The 21,135-nt window shown below is 39.7% G+C and overlaps 1 protein-coding gene across 3 annotated transcripts; it reads left to right on the top strand.

The window, feature by feature from the left end:
• Window positions 1–540: 540 nt before the first annotated feature.
• On the top strand, window positions 541–20,831 carry LOC103151018 (M-phase phosphoprotein 9-like). 3 transcript variants are annotated; one of them, XM_016681098.1, is made up of 24 exons: window positions 541–652; window positions 1,341–1,612; window positions 3,250–3,397; window positions 5,571–5,660; window positions 5,762–6,261; window positions 6,734–6,881; window positions 6,999–7,071; window positions 8,184–8,287; window positions 9,104–9,220; window positions 9,334–9,776; window positions 10,721–10,870; window positions 11,080–11,167; window positions 11,351–11,566; window positions 12,180–12,227; window positions 12,565–12,629; window positions 13,705–13,806; window positions 13,926–14,129; window positions 14,209–14,363; window positions 15,439–15,711; window positions 16,407–16,527; window positions 16,946–17,031; window positions 18,696–18,895; window positions 19,122–19,190; window positions 19,997–20,831. In XM_016681098.1, exons 2-24 carry the CDS (start codon window positions 1,377–1,379, stop codon window positions 20,096–20,098), a joined length of 3,738 nt encoding a protein of 1,245 aa, XP_016536584.1. In that variant the 5' UTR covers window positions 541–652; window positions 1,341–1,376; the 3' UTR covers window positions 20,099–20,831. The 3 variants fall into 3 exon arrangements, with proteins under 3 accessions (XP_016536584.1, XP_007570891.1, XP_007570890.1); XM_007570829.2 differs by having other exon boundaries at window positions 6,731–6,881; XM_007570828.2 differs by lacking the exons at window positions 18,696–18,895; window positions 19,122–19,190 and adding exons at window positions 17,295–17,494; window positions 17,721–17,789 and having other exon boundaries at window positions 6,731–6,881.
• The last annotated feature ends 304 nt before the right edge of the window (window positions 20,832–21,135 follow it).

Below are 21,135 nucleotides of genomic sequence, written 5' to 3'. Positions count from 1 at the left end.
TCTGAACATGGTCAGGTCATATTCCCACTTTTAAGCAAACTCTCAATCCCAGCAGCAAATTCAAATGCATGTTGTTTGCCTCCTTTGTTTACTATTGGATGTTACTAACTGTATTACATTGCCACATACAGGCCTGGCATTGTCACTACATATTCTTAATTTATATATTTTTTCAGTGTATGGTGACATTTCTTGCAATTATTTCAAATGAAGATGTTGAAAGGAAAACATTAATATGATCTGGGCAGCACCTGAAAACTTAAAAATTGTATGAGTAAAACATTTATTTTGGTGGGACATCAAAACTCCATCAGAATTCAAAAGCAGTGTTTTAGGGTCTGCATAAAATAGTATAAATAACAGCTATTCGTCAAAATAAGATTCTAGCATCCTTTAGTTGGAGTTGTCCGCCTATCAGTTTGGCCCGGTATTTATACACTCCTTATCTTTTCCCTCGACCAATAGAAATAAAATGTGAAAATACTAACCAATCACGCGTCTGTATTTCAGATCTCATTCTGACCAATGGCGTTGGGGGCTGTAAACGTTCAGCGGACAGCGAACACTGCAGTGCAGCAGCCAACCAGCTCACAGCTAGCGAGTCCGACTACTCTCAGAGAAATATGGATATAATAACATTAGAAACCAACCGGTAGGTTAACTATTATTTGGTGTAAGCTGTACTAGCCACACTGCCTGGTCTTGTGAAGCGGTTTGCAGTTGAATGCTACTACTAGTCCTGTCCTGCTTGTCTCTGTGTTTCTTAACCTGTAATACACCAACTTAGCCAAACTGAGCTAACTGGCTAACCATTTGAAAGGCTCGTTAGTTGCAGGTGTTGTTAGCTGCAGCTGGATACCTCTGTCCAACAGATTCAGGACTGGCAACTTTAAGTGTCGGTGCTACAGACATTATAGCTCTGACAGCTAATGGTGCTCCTAATAATATATTGTGATATTGCCTGCCTCTTCTGCGTTAATTATTTCTGCTAATTTAATTAGCAGTACATTAATTAAACATGCCGTATTCAGGCTAGCTTTTAAATTAAAGGAAACGTAACCCCTGATGCTTAAAACTCAGAGATTGATGCTAATGCGTCACACTGACACCTGAACGTCATTTTATTTTTTATTTATTTATTTTTTGTTGTTTGTTTTAATACATGTTTACCGGACATGTTACGTGTAAATATCGCGGCTGTATAGTAATTCTGGGATTTACTGATAGTGCCCACCTAAACCAAGGTTACAGAGGCTTTTTCTGGCACTTGCAACAGCTGTGCAGCGCCTTCAGACGCTCACTCCAACTCAGCCCTGTTTTCTCTTTGTTTTGGCTCTCAGCTGTCAGAGAGACCCCCTCCAGATGGGCCCGTAAACATGTCCACGGATGACAGTATCTCCGAGGACGTGTCCAGCTCGGGGGCTCTGAGCCACTGCCACGCCAGCGCCGACGGAGATGGAGGAAAGGAGAGCGAGACCTCCCTGGTGTCCTCCGAGGGGACGTCAGCCTCGGGCCTGGCCGTCCTGGAGGAGAGGCACACAGTCTCCCAAACTACGGGAGGCGCCGTGGAGAGCAGGCATGTGGATATCACACCGGCGTGCAACAGGATCAGGTGCTGCCACTCACACACACCGTGCTCTGCGTGAAAAATGGAGACTTGACAGTTAATGTGTAAAAGAGTAAAAGATGCAATTTCGGATATAATCTGCGTTTATGTTAAATTATTCAGATGTTCTGGTTAGGCCTGTCACTATAACAAATTTTGCTGGACACTGAATCGTCCCAGAAGTTGTTGCGATAAACCCTGATATTGTTGTTTTGAGATAACGATACAATAGTATATAGGTAATAATAAGAGAACATATTCTCAAACATCAACAAGCTTTTAACACTGGAACGGGAAGACATTTTAAGTATCCAAAATAAAAAAAAAAGAAAAATAAAAATGAAGTCTCTAATTAAAATTGTTCTTCAGGAAAAAAAAAAAAGTCCAAAGCACCAATTCCAATTTTCGGTTGAAAGAGAGAAAACAGAAAACATCACACAAATGGAAATGATTGAGCTAGTTTTAATTTACCATGAGATTAATGGATTTATTTCCTATTGCTATTTTTTCCTGTTTCTTATTAATCTTGTCAGAAAACGTCATGAGCTGCCTTAATTTGTAATGAAGGAAATGAAAGTCATGTTGTAAACTGTAGCGTGAGCTGTGAAGCGGGTTTTGCAGTTGTGAAACTGCAGCTGTTTAAAAAAAAAAGTTCAAGAAGAAAATCACCTAAAGCGTCTTGGAAAAGTACTTGAACCTTTTCTCATATTGCCACAATGCTACCATAGTCGTTTGTTTGTTTGTTTTTTTGTTGTTTTCTTTTGGTTCTATATGTGAACAATAAGCACCAAATAGCAAATAATTGTGAGATAAAAGGAAACGTGTAATAATAGTGATCTCCCATTGGCCACCAGATTGCTCAACACCAGTAATCCTCACACTCAGACTGTCTGAAAATGCTAGGTTCAATATTATTACTGTCGTAAAGAGTTCAATATTGTTTTTATTGGTGCCTCTTATGTACATTTAGCAATACATTTTTATTTGTATATTCATTCTAGATTTTTTTTACCAGCACAGTAATACTAGTGCGTACCTACGTATAGTCACACAAAGTTTTTTGGTATATATAATTCTGCCAGGAAAGTTCAGAATTTAGAGATCAATCTCAGAAATGTTCTAGAGAGAACAAGGAAACACTTGAGTTTGAAAAGTTGAAAATGTTCAAGAAATAACTTTGGAAATTTGAGATTAATATCAAAAATGTGTCAAAAGTAAAAACATGTTTTTAAAATTATTTTTGTAGTTAATCTGTTACTTTTAAAACTCACAAATTTCAAAGTTTTTTTTCTGAAATATTTAGTATTTTATTTTCTAGAAAAATGTCTGAGATTTTTTGGCAAAAACTTACTCTCCTTTTTTTCTAATAGACAGTCGTATTTTCTTGCTTGAGCAATGTTTTGATATATCCTATACTTGGTGTTGGTGTAACAGTTTGTAAATATTCACATTAAATGAGAATCTTGATTATAAGACATATCCTTACCACGGTTGTAATATTTTTCATTTCTTAAAATTTTCTTTGCCTTTTTTTATTCTTTGTATCATTTTGCAAAGAAAAATGATACCAGAAAAGCCTTAGTCTGTCTTTTAAATTTGCTTTCCTGTATCTTATAAGTAATTTCAGTGTAATGTTGTCGTAGGAACCTCTGTCTGAGCACAGATGAAGCATTTGAGCATGGGAAGACGCTGCCATTCATCAACCCGAGCTCCCTGGAGACCCTGAGGGCCTTGGTGCAGGAGATTCAGAGCAGCGGAGAAACAGACCCAGAGATCTGGAAGGACTGTGAGGTGGGAGTTAATCACACAGCCTGAAAGATAAAACTACACAGACAGTATGTAAATGAGGTCCTAAGCACACGCTGGTGCTGTCTGAAGTGAAGCCAGGAACTGCTGCTTTAGCAGTTGTTCTTCTGCAGCCGACAGCCTCGCCTCTGAGCTGTCACTTTTAGTTTTTTCTGTGGATCGCACCTGTCAGTTCTGCAGACACACACACATGCACACACATCTGCAGAGAGCCCATAGTACTGGTACAGCACCACACTGCAGCTGAAGTTTTCATACACAGGAAGTGATGCGCAGGGGAAACACTGACGCAGTTCAGTTCAACCTGAAGTGATTGTTCTTAGCAGGTCACTATCCCTTTAAACTCGGTGTCTGGGGGAACGAGCTGCTAATGGAGTTTATCCACAAGCCACTTTTTTGCTCTATTATTTTGCCACTGATATGATTGCTTTTCATTATTTGGTAAACAGTTGAGGGTAAACCATGAAAATCTGCCTTTTTGCCCTGTTTCCTCTCATGACACAAACTCACTTCCACTGCATTCCAGCTCTTTGGGGGAAGTAGCAGTGTTTACTCCATCTTTTTTCTTCTGCGTTGAACATTCATTTGACATATTAATTTCAGAAGTATTTCATTTTTTTCTTAAGAAATGAGTAGTTACATTCTGCTTTTACATTCACTACAAAATCAGTCATACCTGGTATTGGGTTTCTGTTGTTGATGGGCATCTTTTCTATCAGAGAAATACACTTTAAACAATTTGCTTTGAAGAAAACCTTGTGATTTATTTATACGTTGCACTTTCACGAGTTTTAATTTTTTCTGTCTCAAAGTAAATGTTTGATTTTTAAACTTTTTTTTAGTGTGTATTTTGTGTCTCATTATTTACCGTGATGATTCCTCAGCTAGATTCTTCAATGAACGGCTGATATCCAAGCCATAAGGTAAAATTGTGTGGAAGGATGACTGTTCTCAGTCTGTTGAGACCAACAAGGATGCATCATGTGAACTGGTGTTATTTCTGAAAACAAGTCACATTTAGTCTGCTGCATGGTTCTAACAATTATAACACAACCCTTTACATGGTTGCTTTACGTGTTTTTTTGTTGCCCCTTATCTATTTTAATTTATATTTACTGGAGCCAACAGTAAATACAAGATATAAGAAACGTTGCAGAGAAAGGATGTTTGCAAAAATAAATGGAAGTTCTTTTACCCAGCCTTCTAATAACATGTGAAGAAAATCCAGGGTTGGTTAATATTGCAAAGGAATTCAAATGCATTACATTAATTAATATGAACACAAAACGAAGAGTCCCAACACCTGCTTTCAGAAACAGAGACCTCTTACGGTGCTCAGAGATATTCATAATGTGAATAGCAACTTTGGAGATTTTAAATCCAAATGACTTCCTCAGTGTTAGTGTGTGAAAACTATGATGGCGTCTGAGGGCCGTTGTAGATGGGGGAAAAATGAGGTGTAAATTTCTGCCAAAACACAAAAAGAATTTGAGATTAGTCTCAGAAATTTTTTTAGAAAAATCAAGGAAATTTATGAGCCCCAAAAGTTGAAAATTCATAAGAAAAAAATGCAGAAATTTTCAATTTGCAAGAAAAAAATATTGAGATTAATCTCAGAAATTTTCTTGAAAAAACTTTGTTTCAAAACTTGAAAATGTTTCACTTTTGAAACACAGAAATTTCCATGTTTACCTTTTCTTGAGCATTTCTGAGGTTAATCTCAAAATTAGTTTTTCCTTGCAATTGTTTTGACTTTTCAAACTCAGAAATTTTCTTGCCTTTCAAGACAATTTCTGAGATCTAATCACCAAATTTTTGAGTTTTTCAGCAGAAACGTACTCCTCCTTTTTTTCTACAGCTCATAATAGAAAACAAACCCGTATCAGATTTTTCTGCTTCCTCTGAATAATTGAATTCTAACTGGTTTATCGTTCCATTGCAATAGTTGCTCCTTACAGTTTGGCTTCTAACAATGTTTGCCGGACATTTTGTTCTTTTTAGAGCATTTGGATGAAGTGGCAGCTTAAAATATTACAAGGGAAAACTTTAGAAGCTGTGCACCTTTGAAGTTAGGAAATATTAACACTAAACAAGATTAACCGTTTAAAAGTTCAAGTTACAAACTGATTGTTTGTCAAATGGTTTTTGTCTTCATCAGGGTCGATGGTTGCATTTGTTTCAGCTGGTTGAAAAGCAATACCAAGAGCAAATACTTGCTCAGCAAGAACAATATCAGTGCCAAATACAGGTAAGCAAACGTATGCTATCGAGTTCTTTCATGTGATAAAATTTTTTTCTTCTCCTTTTTAAATATCTTGTTTTTTTTTGTTTTTTGTTTATTTTGTTTAGTTGATTCAGGATGAGATTAAGGCCCTGGTTCAGCTCCAGAACCGCCAGACCAGCAGCGGTCAGCCGCAGACGGAGTTCCCCTCCATCACCAAAACGTCCCCAGATGCTAAAGACTGCATCTTCTCCATTATCTCCAGTGAACGCCCGCTTCCCAAAAATGTGCCAAGTGACAACGAGAGCCTGGGAGCCCCCATCCTCACACCCTTCAGCACCCCGTCCCCTCCGCCTCCCGGGCTGGAGACCGCCAACCAGGGGGAGGAGCGGACCACCACGGTGCTCAGCAGCGGCTATGGAACACTGTGGGAGACTGGCTTCGAACCCGGGGTGACTCCTGATGAAGACGGGGAGGACGGCGACGCAGGGCGGAAGCACAGGTGGACTAGCATCCTCCAGGAAGACATGCAGACGACTCTGGCAGAGTACCAGCAGGACTTCTCCAGTGAGCGGCCCAACGCCGTCAATGAACCTATTCCATCTGTGTACCAGCAGAAAACGTCCAGGTATGTCCAAACTTTAACCTGTTAAAGGGGCAGCATCATGGAAAGTTAATGTTTTTGCACTTTACATCAGTGTTAAACATTCCTGGAGTGTTGATTTGATTCTTTAATGCATGTTTGAGTCCTTTAATGTCCCGTGGCAACCGTTCAGCTGTGCAAAACGGTTGAAGGGGCCTAGGCCCGCCTCCAAGGACAAAGCTCCACCTATGAGCTTCAGCTTCCAACTGTGGTGGCCAGTAAAAGACCACAGGATGCATGAGCTCCATGTGGGCAGGTTTCTTCATGCTAATAACTGGAACTGGTTGAAGTTGGGTTTGTCACAGAATGTACCACAAATTATTATATCAACGTGTTGCTGCTGTACCTGCATCATTTTATGGAATTCATCTTGTATTTGTTAGATTGGGGAAATGGAGAATGAAGTTGCATGTTTTTAGTTAAAAATAAAGCGTATTCTCCATCTTTTTGGCAGCAGCAGCCAGCAGCTGACCTCCTGGGCCCAGAGGCAGAAACTCAGAGCCAGGAAGACAAAGGCAGGAATCGGCATAGCACAAACCTCAGACTACCAGGAGTTACCTCACAGCAAGCAGAGTCTGCTGGAGAAACCAGATTCTCACGACCAGGTATTTTAACAGCTCACCTTCTAGGACCAACATTTGTAGTAGTTTTGTCTGCTTTGGTTGCTCTAACCATTTTTTCTTGCTCCTGAGTCCCATCCACTTATCTCCGTTGTGTTTCAGCATCGATCGGCCGGGCTGTCATCCAGCTCTTTCCCTCTGCGGCGCAGTGACAGCCTGATGTCAGAGGCTTCAGGTAATTCACAGACTTCAATTAAAAAAAGAAGAAAAGACGAGGCCAAAGGAACCATGCACTTTAGTTTTCATCTTCTGTAGTTATTGATACACTCCTGAGGCGACCATAATAATATTTCACACTGTCTGATAACAATAGTTTTGATTTGATTCTTAAAGCAGTCTTATGTTCCTTTGACACTGAATAAAATCTCATTTATGATCATATTATAGGTCAGTAGAGAGCAGCAGTAGCAGTGTGAATCATGGATATATTTTCAGATCAAGAGTGATGCTCAGTGTATTTACAGTTTATAGTACTGCTCAGTAGTTTAGACTGGCCCACACCAGGAGGTCAAACTCATCCTCATTTTGGGCCAAATGGAGGTCATAAATCTTCCTAAAGGGCCGGTTGTGCCAGAATTTATTCTGGCCAGTCAACTAATTAAATTGTCAACTAATGACAAATTAATTCAGCTAATTCATCATTAGCCGAATCAAAAGCTGAGGATCGTTCTGCGTCTCCTGCAGACTCCATGAATAATAATCTGCATTCGATAAGTATTTCTTAAAAATAAAATAATATTGAAAATCTTTTCACATTTTTCAGTCTGTCCAGAATTTGTCAGATTTTTTTTCTGATATTTAAAAAAATATTTGCAAGGAATTTTGCAACATTTGCATCTATGTGTGACGTTAAATGTAACTTTTTGTTGCTTGCCGTATTGATTGCGGACTATAACTTGACACCAAGTAAGACTGACGCAACAGTGTCGTAAAAGAAAACACTGCCACCTGCAGGTTGGAGTTATCATCACTTAAACTCAAACTTTTTAACCGTTCTTCAGAAAAACTTGAGGAACTCACATTACTGCAAAGTAATGTGGAGGTCTGCTGATTTTGCATGACATTTTGCAGGATTGAACTGTGTAATTTGGCGACACACTAATAACTGGAACTGGTTGAAGTTCCAGTTTTTGGAACTTCAACCAGTGTAGTATCAGTAGTGTAGTGTAGGCCACTACACCGACATGTTTATGTCGGTGTAGTGGCCTACACTGACATAAACATGCAAATGAATGGATGAATAATGTGAAAAAGCACTCTACAGACTTTTCATTGTGTCTGTCTCAGGTCTGACTTACTGGCGTCTGAACGAATGCGATCTGTATCGGCCCCTTCCGGACAGCTTTGACAGCGGAGCGTATCTCCTTCTGCAAGAGGCTTCCATGAGTCTTGTGAGTCACCAGCTCAGTCGCATTCAGCCAAATTCAAACCTCCCAGTCCACCCGGCTGTCCTACGCCACGTAAACGTCGACGTCTGTTTCTGCCCCGTAAAAGAGCCTCATGACGCTCATATGTTGACTGTATGTGCTGACGGGGACAATAATAGTACCAGTCAGAAGGTGGCGCCAAAACACACCTTCAGATAAAGAAGATTCAGATCTCTACATCAGTGCTATGTACCACAGCGTATCAGGGCCGTTGTATATAGGAAAACTGGGGGACAGGCAAAACAAAGTTTGAAAAGTTTTTAGAAAAAAATAAATACATTTTGAGATTAATCTCAGAAATTCATTAGAATAAAAATCAAGAAAATTTCAGAGTTTGAAAAGTTGAACATTTTATAGAAAAAAACAGAAATTTTGAGATTAAGCTCGGAAAATTTTCTGGGAAAAACTTGAAAATCTCAGAGTTTCAAAAGTAAAAAAAACAAAATCGACTTTTGAAACTCGGAAATTTCCAAGTTTTTTTTTTTTTCTTGCAAATGTTTGTGTAGCAATTGTTAACCGAAGACAATGATTCAATTCAATTCAAATTCAAAAATACTTTATTAATCCCAAAGGGAAATTAAATAATCATAACTACATCTGGTTTTGTAGCAAAACAAATGAAATAAAGATGATTAGTGTGCTTTAGAGCACTTCAAAACTTTTCATGTTTTTACTCAGTTAATTTTTACATCCTTAAAGAATGTAAAAACGTTGCAATGACAGTGTTTTTGTGAAAAAGTTGAATTGGATTAAAAGCTGAGGATGGTTGTGTGTCTCCAGCAAACTCCATCCCAGGAGCCACGGCTGTCCCTCAGAGAAATCTACCAGAACAAACATAAAGACTGTAAACAAACCGACTGGGAAGGTTCTGTCACATCCAGCCCTCTGTCACCACAGGTCTGTCTTTTCATTCAGAGACCCAAATCTGTTTTTACCTCTTCTAAACTTTTGACTTTTGTAGAAAACGATCCGACTCGGTCCGTTGCTAACCTCATATCTCCGTTGCTAAGGTGCTGACGTTGGATCCGGCAGCCGGCACGCAGCAGTCGGATCGAACATCTGGCTTCACTTCACCTTCTCACTTCAGCAGCCCGTCGTTTGCCCCTCCGCCACACCCCTACCCCAGACTGGGGACCTCTATGACCCCCGACAGCATGGCGGAGGGCAGCCCCCGTCCTGGAGACACCGACTGCGTCTCTGACGTGTCCAGCGCTTCAGCTGCTGGACAACCTCCAGCTAAGACTCAAAGTTCTCAAGGGAATCCGTCACTGGCGGTCAGAGAAAGCAGCCAGCAGCGCAGGGCGAGTGCGCCGTTAGCCAGCGAGGAAGAGGGGAGCCGCACCTACACCAGCACCCTGAAGCCCGGCGCCGCCCCTGGAGGCGGGCAACCGCCGTCAGCCAGTCCGCACATGGACAGAGCTTCGTCCCTGGAGGACCCCGTCGTCCTGTCTCTGTGAGTCTGATGTTACAGACACCTTGTAGAAAATATTCACTGCCTGATTTCAGCAGTCACCAAGCTTGTAAACTTACACTAAACTTGTAAACAATCAAGTTACAAGTATTTGTAACTTGCTATAGAAAAAAATGTTTGTCGTTATAGCAATAAAACAAGAATATTTATTGTTTGTACAAGTTTTATATCTTGTTATAATCAAAATATGTTCCCAGTTTTAAATAGGAAACATCAGAGGAATGCCTTTTTATGATTGTAAACTGTCACAGGTGTATTTTTATATTTTTGCTATAGCAAAAAGTTTCTCATCATAGTGAGAAATATGTCTTGCTATAACGACAAAGTTTCTCATTTTTACGAGTGTTATATTTCATAACGAGAAGGTTTCTGGGTATGAGACACAAAAGCGAGAAAACATTGTCATGATGAGTTTTCTGTCTCTTTATAACCTAAATTTGTCAGAGGTGTGTATTTTTTTTTATCTTGTCCCTCTGACAGTTTCTCGTTAAAACAAGAAAGTTTCTTGGTTTCAGAAGTTTTATGTCGCTGTAGCATGAGAGTTTCTGGATGTAACAACATACAAAATTCATTAAAACGAGAAGGTTTTCTCGTTTTAATGAGTTTTGTTTTATCTGCCTTTATTTAAATGAAATGTGTTCTCATTTAAATAAAAAAGGTCACAGTGATCCCTTCTTTTGCCTTTTTAAAGTTCATAAACTGTCAGAGGAGCGTTTTTTAAAATCTTAATATAAAGAAGAAGTTTCTCGTTAAAGCGAGATATAAAACTTATATTTGTTGTTATTGCAAGACATAAAACTCGTCTTGTTATAACATGAAGGTTTCTGGTTTAACTGGGTACAGAATTCTTGCTTTAATAAGTTTTGCGCCTTGTTATAACATGAAAGTGACTCAAGTTTCTTTTTTCCTTCCCTTTTCCCCCCCAGACTGCGGCAGAACCTCAGAGAGAAACACTCGCGACACATCGCTGATCTGAAGGCCTACTACGAGTCTGAGATCCAGATCCTGCGAGACAAACTCAAACTCCGAGATCTGCCTCAGGATCTAGAGAAGAGCAATCAGGCCCTGACAGAGAGGTTTGCAGTCATTCACACGCCCGTGTTTTTTGCCTTGTTGCAAACCAGATAAGGTCAGCAGAAACATAAAATAGCCAGAAAAACGAGCAAAAGCCAAAAGTATAAGTTTTTTTAGATGCATTTGAGAACATGTAAAAAGGGATTAGCAATGTTAATGATAAATGTTTACAGTTTAGATTCATTTTATTCATCCTGTTGTTTATCTGCAGGTGCAAACATCTAGAAAAAGCTCTGGCTGAGGCAACAGGTCGCATCCAGGAACTGGAGGCAACAAACATGTTGCTGGAGAAACACCTGGTATCTGCAAAAACATTTTCATACAAAATTTGCAGCTCATTACCTTGAGGGAACTTATCATAATTTCCTAAACAAGCAAAGCAGAGATAGCAAGAAGCTAGCAGGCCGAACAGAGGAAGCTATGCCGATGTTCAGGCATCGTTTTTGGGCAGCTTTTGAATACGAGTGACTTTGTTTTCACAGGCCGAATGGCCGGAGCGCTACGCCGTGGCCGGAGCCGCCGTGAACTCCCTGCAGCAGCGGCTGGAAGAGAGCAAACGCTCAGCCAAAGAGAAAGACATCCTGGCGGCTCGCTTAAAGAGCCGCGTGCGTCAACTGGAGGAGGCGGCGCAGAAAGCCTGCAGGGAGGCAGACGACAAGGAGGCCAGGAGGGAGAGGGAGTACAAGATGCTGCAGGATGTGAGTCTGACAGAGTCCGTAAAGATCAGATATCATGTAAACAATAGTAGCAAACTTCTGATTGAGTTAACTGCAGGGTTAAGTAATAGAAATGAATCACATTTAATTGTAATTTATTTTTTTAAAGAAAAATAAATTACAATTAAATTGTAGTTTATTTTGTTGCTATATATAGCAACAAAATAAACATTTTCAAACCAAAAACCCTTTTTTCTTCTAAATTACTGAGTAAATATTAAAGGTGGGCGTTTATTGTATTGTTTTATCATTTATTATTGTGATAATTTTTTTTATTTGGATAAGAATTCTGATATATCATTTTAATATTAGAATTCGTTTTCAAAAACGAAACTGCCATGTTTGAGATAATTGTTAATTTTACTTGTTTTTTTTGTCCACTGGGCAGAGGGAGCATCAATACATATCAATAAATGCGAAGATATGATTAAATACAGTTACTGTGTGAAGTTTAGTGATACCCTGAATAAGAAATGTTTGATAAAGACAGAAAAAAATGACAAGGTTTTTACACCAGTGGAAGAATTTAATAGTTTTTTTGTACAACTGTTTACTGGCAGCCGTAATTTACAACACTTCACTTTCTTCCCCTCAGCTACTGAAGGAATACGACTCTCTGATGAAGGAACACGAAGCAGCAAAGGTAAAGTCATTTCTTCTGGTATTGTAACATTATGTCACATCTTCATTAACCTCAGTATCAGCCGATATTTGTCTTTTTGTTTTAATATTGGCATCAATCCCATAAGTGAGACAGTACTAATAATAATAGTTGATGTTTATTTCCGTAATGTTGCTGTTTGTTTGGGTTTTATGTGGTTTTGTTTGGTCATGTGATAGCGACGCAGCTAGGCAGATTTAATGTAATCTGTCTCATATATCTCATTACAAACCTCATCCTTTAACATGGCATTAAGTTCCACACAGGTAAAGTCACATTTCGCTAACTTCAGGTGCTACTTCTGTTTTTGTTCCTACAGAACAACCTGGTGTCAGCAGAGAGCAAGCTAGTCGATGCAAACGATCAGATATCTGAGCTGAAGAGGTAACACATACTGGTTAGATTTTGTAACTTTTTAAAAAATACATAATCCAATTAATTTTGACTTCTACAAAATTAAGATGTATGCAGAGTTGGGCAGTAACTAGCTACATTTTTAACTTTTTGGAAAACATGTAGTTTTAGTAGTGGTTTTACTTGTACTTTTTACTTTTACTTGAGTAATTTTATTATGGCGTTTCACTACTCTTACTCAAGTAACATTTCTGTATACTCTGTCCCCTACGAGTAACTTCACTGAATGAAGAACAATAATGTTTTAACCAAAATAGTTATCAGGCACACATCTGTAGTTTTCATTAAGGTTTCATATATTTTGTATTTAAAGAAACTGATTTGGAAAAGTGTCTCTTTTGCCTGATTTCAGCCACATTTCCATTACAAATGTTTGCAAACCTTTGTCCATTTCTGCTCATGTTGGAAAAAAAAAACAATTTTACACTGCAGTGTTTCCATTAAATAAGAAAGGTAATTAAAATCGGTAAGTTTGTTCATATGATAATTCATTCAAAATCAATTCTACTACCACTTCCTGTTATCTTCTTTGTTGTTTCCTCCAGTAGTAACATGCGGTTGTTGATCACGTGACTTGTATGACATGAAAATAGTTTGCATTGCAGTTTTGCAAATTACACTCATTTCGATAAAATCTAAAAACCACCTCAACCTAGCGCAAAAACTTTATTAAAAATGTTAGTTTTTTTCTAAATAGGCATGTGTCCATTAATCAAAATTATTTTTGTAAATCCAATTTATGCAATTATATGGTAAATGGGAATGCAGCTTTTGTTATTTCGTGATTATGTTATTAATATGAATTACTTTCACTTTGGTTCTTAAAACACCAAAGTTTCCACATTATGTTTTGGTCCATCTGATGATTTAATTTGATAGATTTTTTTATTCTAACCATTTAATCAGTACTGGAGTATCCTTTTATCCTTTTTACCAAATACTTTTCTACTCTTACTTGCGTCATTCCCCACACATAAACCCAGATTACCTGAGGGTGTTTCCTGCTGTATTCATGACCATGTCCATCTCTGTAAATCTCTCCTAGAGTCGTCTCAAAGCTGGAGTCCCAGGTGCTGCAGCTGGAGCACGAGAACCAGGCCCGGGTCCGCTACGCCCCCCACAGTAACGCCCAGCCTTCAGGGGCAGGGTGAGCTCTTCAAATGTTGTTCACAGTTAAAGCCGCAGCGTTTCAGTGTCTGAGAGGAGAAAAGTTTGTAACACTTCCTTACTAACCAGAGTGAATGACTGTCCTGAATATGTCTGCAGTCTCTTCCACCATCCCGACTTGCTGCTGTCACCCAGCAAAGGTAAAGTAGAGCCGGACGTCACCTGGAGGAGGTCTGACCAACCGAACGGCGGCAGAAACTCCCAGCTAACTCAGACCAGCCAATCAAACGCTCACAAGCGATCTCCCTACCCGATAAACGACATGTCGTCTGTGGACGTCTCTTCCTCTGGCGGCAGCTGGAGGTGTGTGTTTAGAGTCGGGAGCACGGCGTTAAAGCCGGACCTGGGCGTGAGTGTGAACGGTTCGCTTTCTGGTGTGCAGGTGTGCGTCTCCACCTGAGTGTGAGCAGACTCTGCCTCAGAGCAGACAGCAGGAGCAGAGCGCCGGGCGGAGAGACGGCTCCAGCCCCCTGACGCCCATGATGAGGGCCCTGATCGAGCTGGAGGAGACCAGAGCCACGGAGACCCGGGCCCCCTGTGAGCCCCACACTCACACAGCTGCACAGGGACCCTCAGGGGCCCTGAGGAAGAAAAGAGCCATTTTCTCCCTCAGCCCAGTGGAATAAAACTCATTTAGAAACACAAATATTGGGTCACCTTCAAGAAAAAGAACAAATATCTACAACAGAAATGTTGTTGTCATCGATTTTGAACTACTTACTAATACCAAATAGCTTTTTTTTTTTTACATCTACTCTAGGAAATTTCTTTTGAGTTTTAGATGAAAGAAAAACAGAAAAACAATTTTTGTTTTTGTTTTTAGGTTTTAAAATAAAATAAAGTTTACATGAGAGAGAATTAATACATTTTTTCTTTCAATAAAATGTTGAAATATCACAGGACATGTTCCAAAACAATCAATTTACAACTTAAAAACAACAAAAAAGTACTTTGATAAATATTCCTTAAACTACGGACATAAAAAAAACTATTCAAACTAGCATTTGTTTATTATCTTTAAATGTTCAAACGTTGCTCCATTCTTTATCAATCTTGTCCAAAGTTATTAAGAGCCAACCGGAGCTCTGGAGCTGCAGGTCGTAGACTCTTGGCCTAGTCAAAGTCCTGACCTAAATCCAATTGAGAATCAATGGGAAGACTTGAAAAATGACATTCATGCATTCTCTGCATCCCATCTGACTGAACTTCAGCTGTTTTGCATCAGCAAATATCTATAAATTCATAAAAATTGCAGAGATCCCAAAAGAGAACAAAGCACATTTCAGATTTTCACTGGTTAAAAAAAAACTATTGAGCCACTTTTTTGGTGGCCTGTCAGATAACATCTAATTAAAATACATTGTAGTTAAAAAATGGAAAGTTTTAAAGTGTATGAATAGTTCTTAAAGTCACAGTAAACAATGTTACTTCCCGTATTTTTCCACATACAAATAAAAGTAAAACTGTCTTGGAGGCACTTTGTTCATTTTTCATCCTGAAATGCACCAAATATGTCCAACAGAATTTCTGCAGAATTATTATTTCACTCAGCGCAGGAAACACAGCTGCTACCAGCTCGGTCTGTGAATTTAATTTATTTGTGTGTCTGCAGGGGTCGGCCATCAGAGGGCCACCGTTGGGTTTGTGGAGCGGAAACACAAAGATCCGGTCCGGAACCGACCTGACCTGGTACTGGACGAGACGGAGGCCGCGAAACCAGGAGGAGCGGCAGCTATGGGGGCCGACGGTGGGGCCCTGAGAAGTCGCGGTGCAGCAGACAGGACTGCAGCCCTGCTGAGGGCTCAGAGGAGTCTGTCCCCCGAGGGCCACCGGTCCTCGTCACTGCCACCTGCAGCTCACAGAAACATCCCTACTGCTACTCCAAGTAAGTTCTTACAGGAACTCGTTCATCCTTAAAAAGTCTTACATTTATTTGGCAAGGCCTTAAAATGTCTTAAATTCACATTTTTAAGTGTATTTTGGCCTTAATATGATAATCACAGGTCTTAAGTTTTGTGGTCTTTAATTTTAGTCACATGCAGGCGTCTTCACTGCGTTCTGTGACTTGAGGCCGTTGAGGCTACCGTCAGCTAGCTGCTAATATCACAAAGTTCAGTACTAACAGTCCTTTATTCTTCATTTTCATGAAAGACTTGAATTGGTGATATTATCTCACTGCTTCATCCAATAATCCAAATAATACTGTAAATTTATTACAGTAATATCTTATAACCTCTTTATATTTTCTCTGCGCTTTTTATGTATAAAATTCAACCTAGGATGTTTTTTTTGTTGTTTGTATTATGCCAATGTTTTACTGATTGCTATAAATACTTAATAAAAACAAGTTACCTAGCTAGCTAGCTTTGCTGCAGCTACCGTCGATATAAACAGATTTATTGGCAGGATATGAAATTTTCTGTTGTACATTTGTCGTGATTCAGGTCTTAAATTTTTAATTTGAGTTGGTGAAACTTGTAGAAACCTCATCTTACTACAAGATAGGACATTTATCCAAATCTGCATGTTTGTATGGCGGTCATGACATCTCCACCTTCCTTCCTTCCTTCTTCTTTTTAGCCAAGAGGGAGACGTTACTCACACCCCTGTCTGCCATGTCCAGCCCTAAACGCTGCCCCACGGAGAACTACTCCACTGCTTTTGGCCACTTGATGCCGAGAGAGGAGCACCTGCTCCAAAGGTGAGAAATGAAACATCATGCAGGCGACAGAGGATGGCAGAAAGAGTATAACGTCATGATATGATACAAAATGAAGACAGCTGCAGTTTGATTTTAGTTTTTTTGAGGAACGTCATTTAATGTAAAGAACAGTTCGGGTTTATAGCGACATTTAAAATAAACAAGTTAGCAAAAGATGCTGTTTTATCATTTCTGCATTCCAACCCAAAAACAGTTGGTTTCATTACATAAAGCCTGGGAAGTTGCATTTGACCAGAAGGCGTTAGATTGCTGCCCTTTTTAACACATTTTGTCTGGTTAGTCCACAAATAAGTTATCATGAAATGGCTGTAAATACTGTTTGCATTCTGTTCCTGTAAGCCCTGTAAAGGTGGCTTTAAGACACACTCACTGAACCGTCTCGTTTTGGTCCACACAGCGACGGACACGCTGACAGGAGACGGCATTCGTTCCACAGCAGCAGTCCCAGGAAGAGACTCCACTTCACATCAGCAGAAGAGAAAGGTAACGCACAAAATCCTAGAAACCCTGGTGGGCGGGACACGCTAGCTTAAAGCTTTATTTTGTTTTCTACTATTGTATTCTGGGCATGTTTATTTATTTTAGAACACATCTAAGTTATTTTTGTTTTTACGCCTTGTTTGAGAAACGAAACCTTTAACCATCTGGAACTCCGCCCTTTCTGAAAACCTAATATTTGTGTCTGGTTATAAATGTAGATTCTTCTTCTGTTGATTCTGTTGATTTGATTTGTTTTATTTCCTCAGAGCGCCAGGAGCCGGAGCCCTGGGGCCGTATGGAGCCACTGGACAAAAGCACCCAGCTGGGCTGGGAGCAGCAGAGGGACGGCGGCGGCCCCGAGCAGCCGGACCCCTCAGAGGACCCGGCTCTGCTGGCCCTGGACAGAACCCAGTCACTGACTGAGGCCGAAAGACTGTTTGATGAGCTGACGCAGGAGAAACTGCAGGTGTGTTGGAGAGTCTGATGCATCTTAGTTCCTTTATTTTTTAATCTCCAAAGGATAAATTTAAAGGTGCGGCTCTAACCACGCGTTCAGCTGGTTACGTAAGAGGTTTATAGGGTGGGTCGCTCATTTCAATCCCTCCTCCTGCCTTTATTCTGATCTAATGAGTTTCAGTGTGTTCACTGCTTTATCAGTGTGTGTGTGTCTGTGTGTGTGTGTGTGTGTGCAGATTGAGGCAGCTCTGAGCAGGATGCCTGGAGCAGGTGGCAGAGTGAGCCTGCAGACCCGATTAGATGAGGTGAGATGCCAGAAAACAATTATAAACGGACTACTAGTTCATTTCCTGTTTTATTATATTAAAAATAACATTGGAAACAATTAGTGTATTGAAACAATAAGTGAAATATTTCACTTAAGGGTTTTCTTGCTTAAGCATATGGATAAGACTGAGAATCCCATAAGAACAATTTAATCATCAGTATNATAACGTCATGATATGATACAAAATGAAGACAGCTGCAGTTTGATTTTAGTTTTTTTGAGGAACGTCATTTAATGTAAAGAACAGTTCGGGTTTATAGCGACATTTACAAAAAAACAAGTTCGCAAAAGATGCTGTTTTATCATTTCTGCATTCCAACCCAAAAACAGTTGGTTTCATTACATAAAGCCTGGGAAGTTGCATTTGACCAGAAGGCGTTAGATTGCTGCCCTTTTTAACACATTTTGTCTGGTTAGTCCACAAATAAGTTATCATGAAATGGCTGTAAATACTGTTTGCATTCTGTTCCTGTAAGCCCTGTAAAGGTGGCTTTAAGACACACTCACTGAACCGTCTCGTTTTGGTCCACACAGCGACGGACACGCTGACAGGAGACGGCATTCGTTCCACAGCAGCAGTCCCAGGAAGAGACTCCACTTCACATCAGCAGAAGAGAACGGTAACGCACAAAATCCTAGAAACCCTGGTGGGCGGGACACGCTAGCTTAAAGCTTTATTTTGTTTTCTACTATTGTATTCTGGGCATGTTTATTTATTTTAGAACACATCTAAGTTATTTTTGTTTTTACGCCTTGTTTGAGAAACGAAACCTTTAACCATCTGGAACTCCGCCCTTTCTGAAAACCTAATATTTGTGTCTGGTTATAAATGTAGATTCTTCTTCTGTTGATTCTGTTGATTTGATTTGTTTTATTTCCTCAGAGCGCCAGGAGCCGGAGCCCTGGGGCCGCATGGAACCACTGGACAACAGCACCCAGCTGGGCTGGGAGCAGCAGAGGGACGGCGGCGGCCCCGAGCAGCCGGACCCCTCAGAGGACCCGGCTCTGCTGGCCCTGGACAGAACCCAGTCACTGACTGAGGCCGAAAGACTGTTTGATGAGCTGACGCAGGAGAAACTGCAGGTGTGTTGGAGAGTCTGATGCATCTTAGTTTCTTTATTTTTTAATCTCCGAAGGATAAATTTTAAGGTGCGGCTCTAACCACGCGTTCAGCTGGTTACGTAAGAGGTTTATAGGGTGGGTCGCTCATTTCAATCCCTCCTCCTGCCTTTATTCTGATCTAATGAGTTTCAGTGTGTTCACTGCTTTATCAGTGTGTGTGTGTCTGTGTGTGTGTGTGTGTGTGCAGATTGAGGCAGCTCTGAGCAGGATGCCTGGAGCAGGTGGCAGAGTGAGCCTGCAGACCCGATTAGATGAGGTGAGATGCCAGAAAACAATTATAAACGGACTACTAGTTCATTTCCTGTTTTATTATATTAAAAATAACATTGGAAACAATTAGTGTATTGAAACAATAAGTGAAATATTTCACTTAAGGGTTTTCTTGCTTAAGCATATGGATAAGACTGAGAATATCATAAGAACAATTTAATCATCAGTATGATGCAACATTATACACAATATTAAATGTATCATAAAATCTTAGTCACAATAATAAAATAGATTGCCACTCTCAAAATATATTAAAACTAATCTAATCTATTTATTCTGAGAATTGATATGTTGGTGTCCATGTCTGCTTAAAAAGTTAATGTATCTAAATTAATGCCTTAAAATGTCTTGAATTCATTTTTAAATACTAAGTTGGCCTTAAATACGTTATTAGCAGTTCTAAATTTTGTATTGACACGACTATTTAATCTTCCATATTCAATGCATTCTTTCTTTTCTTTTTTCGTCGCGGGACCTTTCTGTCGGGCAAAATTTTGAGTAGACCTCAGACATCTTCATGACATCACTAATGCCACTCAGAGCTAGCTGCTAATATACACTTACTAGCTGTCTAGCTTTTTTGCATCTATAATGGGTAAGTGCAAATTTCTCACCAGTTGGCTGGACAAAGTTTATCCATTTCTGCAGAGATACAGGTTTTAATGTTAAATTCGTAGTGGTCTTAAAAAGTCTTAAATTTGAGTTGTTGAAACCTGGAGAAGACAATGTTTACCGTTTTCCTTTATGGGTTGAAGTTGTTACTTCAAGCATTTTACTGTTTCCTTCCATCAGGTGGCCTTAGAGAATCGTCTGGAGAGACTGAACCGCGAGCTGGGCTCCATCCGGATGACTCTGAAGCGATTCCATGTCCTCCGTTCTTCTGCCCACACATAGCGACCTCTGACCTCTGCCACAGCTCGGTGTCTCGACTCGACAAACGGCACTGATTGTCTTCTGAAGAATCGCCTTGCCATGATCTCACCTGTACATCGAACACGCTCACCATGTTTTTATACGTATGATCGAACATTACTCTGGGATATTTTTTTACGCGTCGGGAAAATATCGGAGCTTTTTTTGGAATATATTTTTTAGTACAGCACAGATTTGTAAAGTCATTTACTTTTTTAGTCACGAGAAAAAAATAATAATAATGTGATGTTTTACCACAATGAAGAAGAGATTTTAAAATTAGCTTGAGTTTAAGATGTGAAGACACATTCACAAGACATTCATGCACGAAACATCACTGCCTTTTTTTTATTATTGATAATTGTACAATTATTTGACATTACATTCATGGTTTTACATATCAGTTGTTTTTTTTCTTAATTGTCTGTACATTTCGCTTTGGGCCAAACTTTTTGAACTTGAAGGAAATATGTGTTTACTTGAATGAAAAAACTTTATTTTCATTGGTTTATTTCCTGAATGACTTCATTTCTGCAGCAGCAGATCAACCAGTCAGTCAAACCAGCATCCAACCTTTTCACTGAGTCTCCATCTGTTTCCACTGTGCATAGAGTCCTTGCACTGTTTCCTTTCCTCCATGTCGATTTCCTACAATGACATGTTTCCAATGGACCTGTAATGCTATTGCACAATAAACTTCTTTTATAGAAGTAGAGTTGGCACTCATTTCGTTTATAAGCTCAGAATGATACATTACTATTGTCAAAGCGCCATCTCCAGGTTGAGGCATGGGCTGTTCTAGATGGGGGCCAACTGGGGCCCAGTGACCTACACAAATTTACTTTAGCAATGAATTGTGAGTACGTTGTAACCCATTATTGGCTACTTTGCTAAACAGGGTTTCTTCAAGGGGGTACAAGACAAAAATTAATCAAAATTAAAAAAGGACAATATTTCATCTTTTAACATGCACTGAACAAAAATATGAACGTAGCACTTTTGTTTTTGCTCCCATTTTT

The sequence above is a fragment of the Poecilia formosa genome, unplaced genomic scaffold, assembly GCF_000485575.1.
Source record: "Poecilia formosa unplaced genomic scaffold, Poecilia_formosa-5.1.2 Scaffold269, whole genome shotgun sequence".
Lineage (NCBI taxonomy): Eukaryota > Metazoa > Chordata > Actinopteri > Cyprinodontiformes > Poeciliidae > Poecilia > Poecilia formosa.
This window is presented reverse-complemented; position numbering and strand designations above follow the sequence as displayed.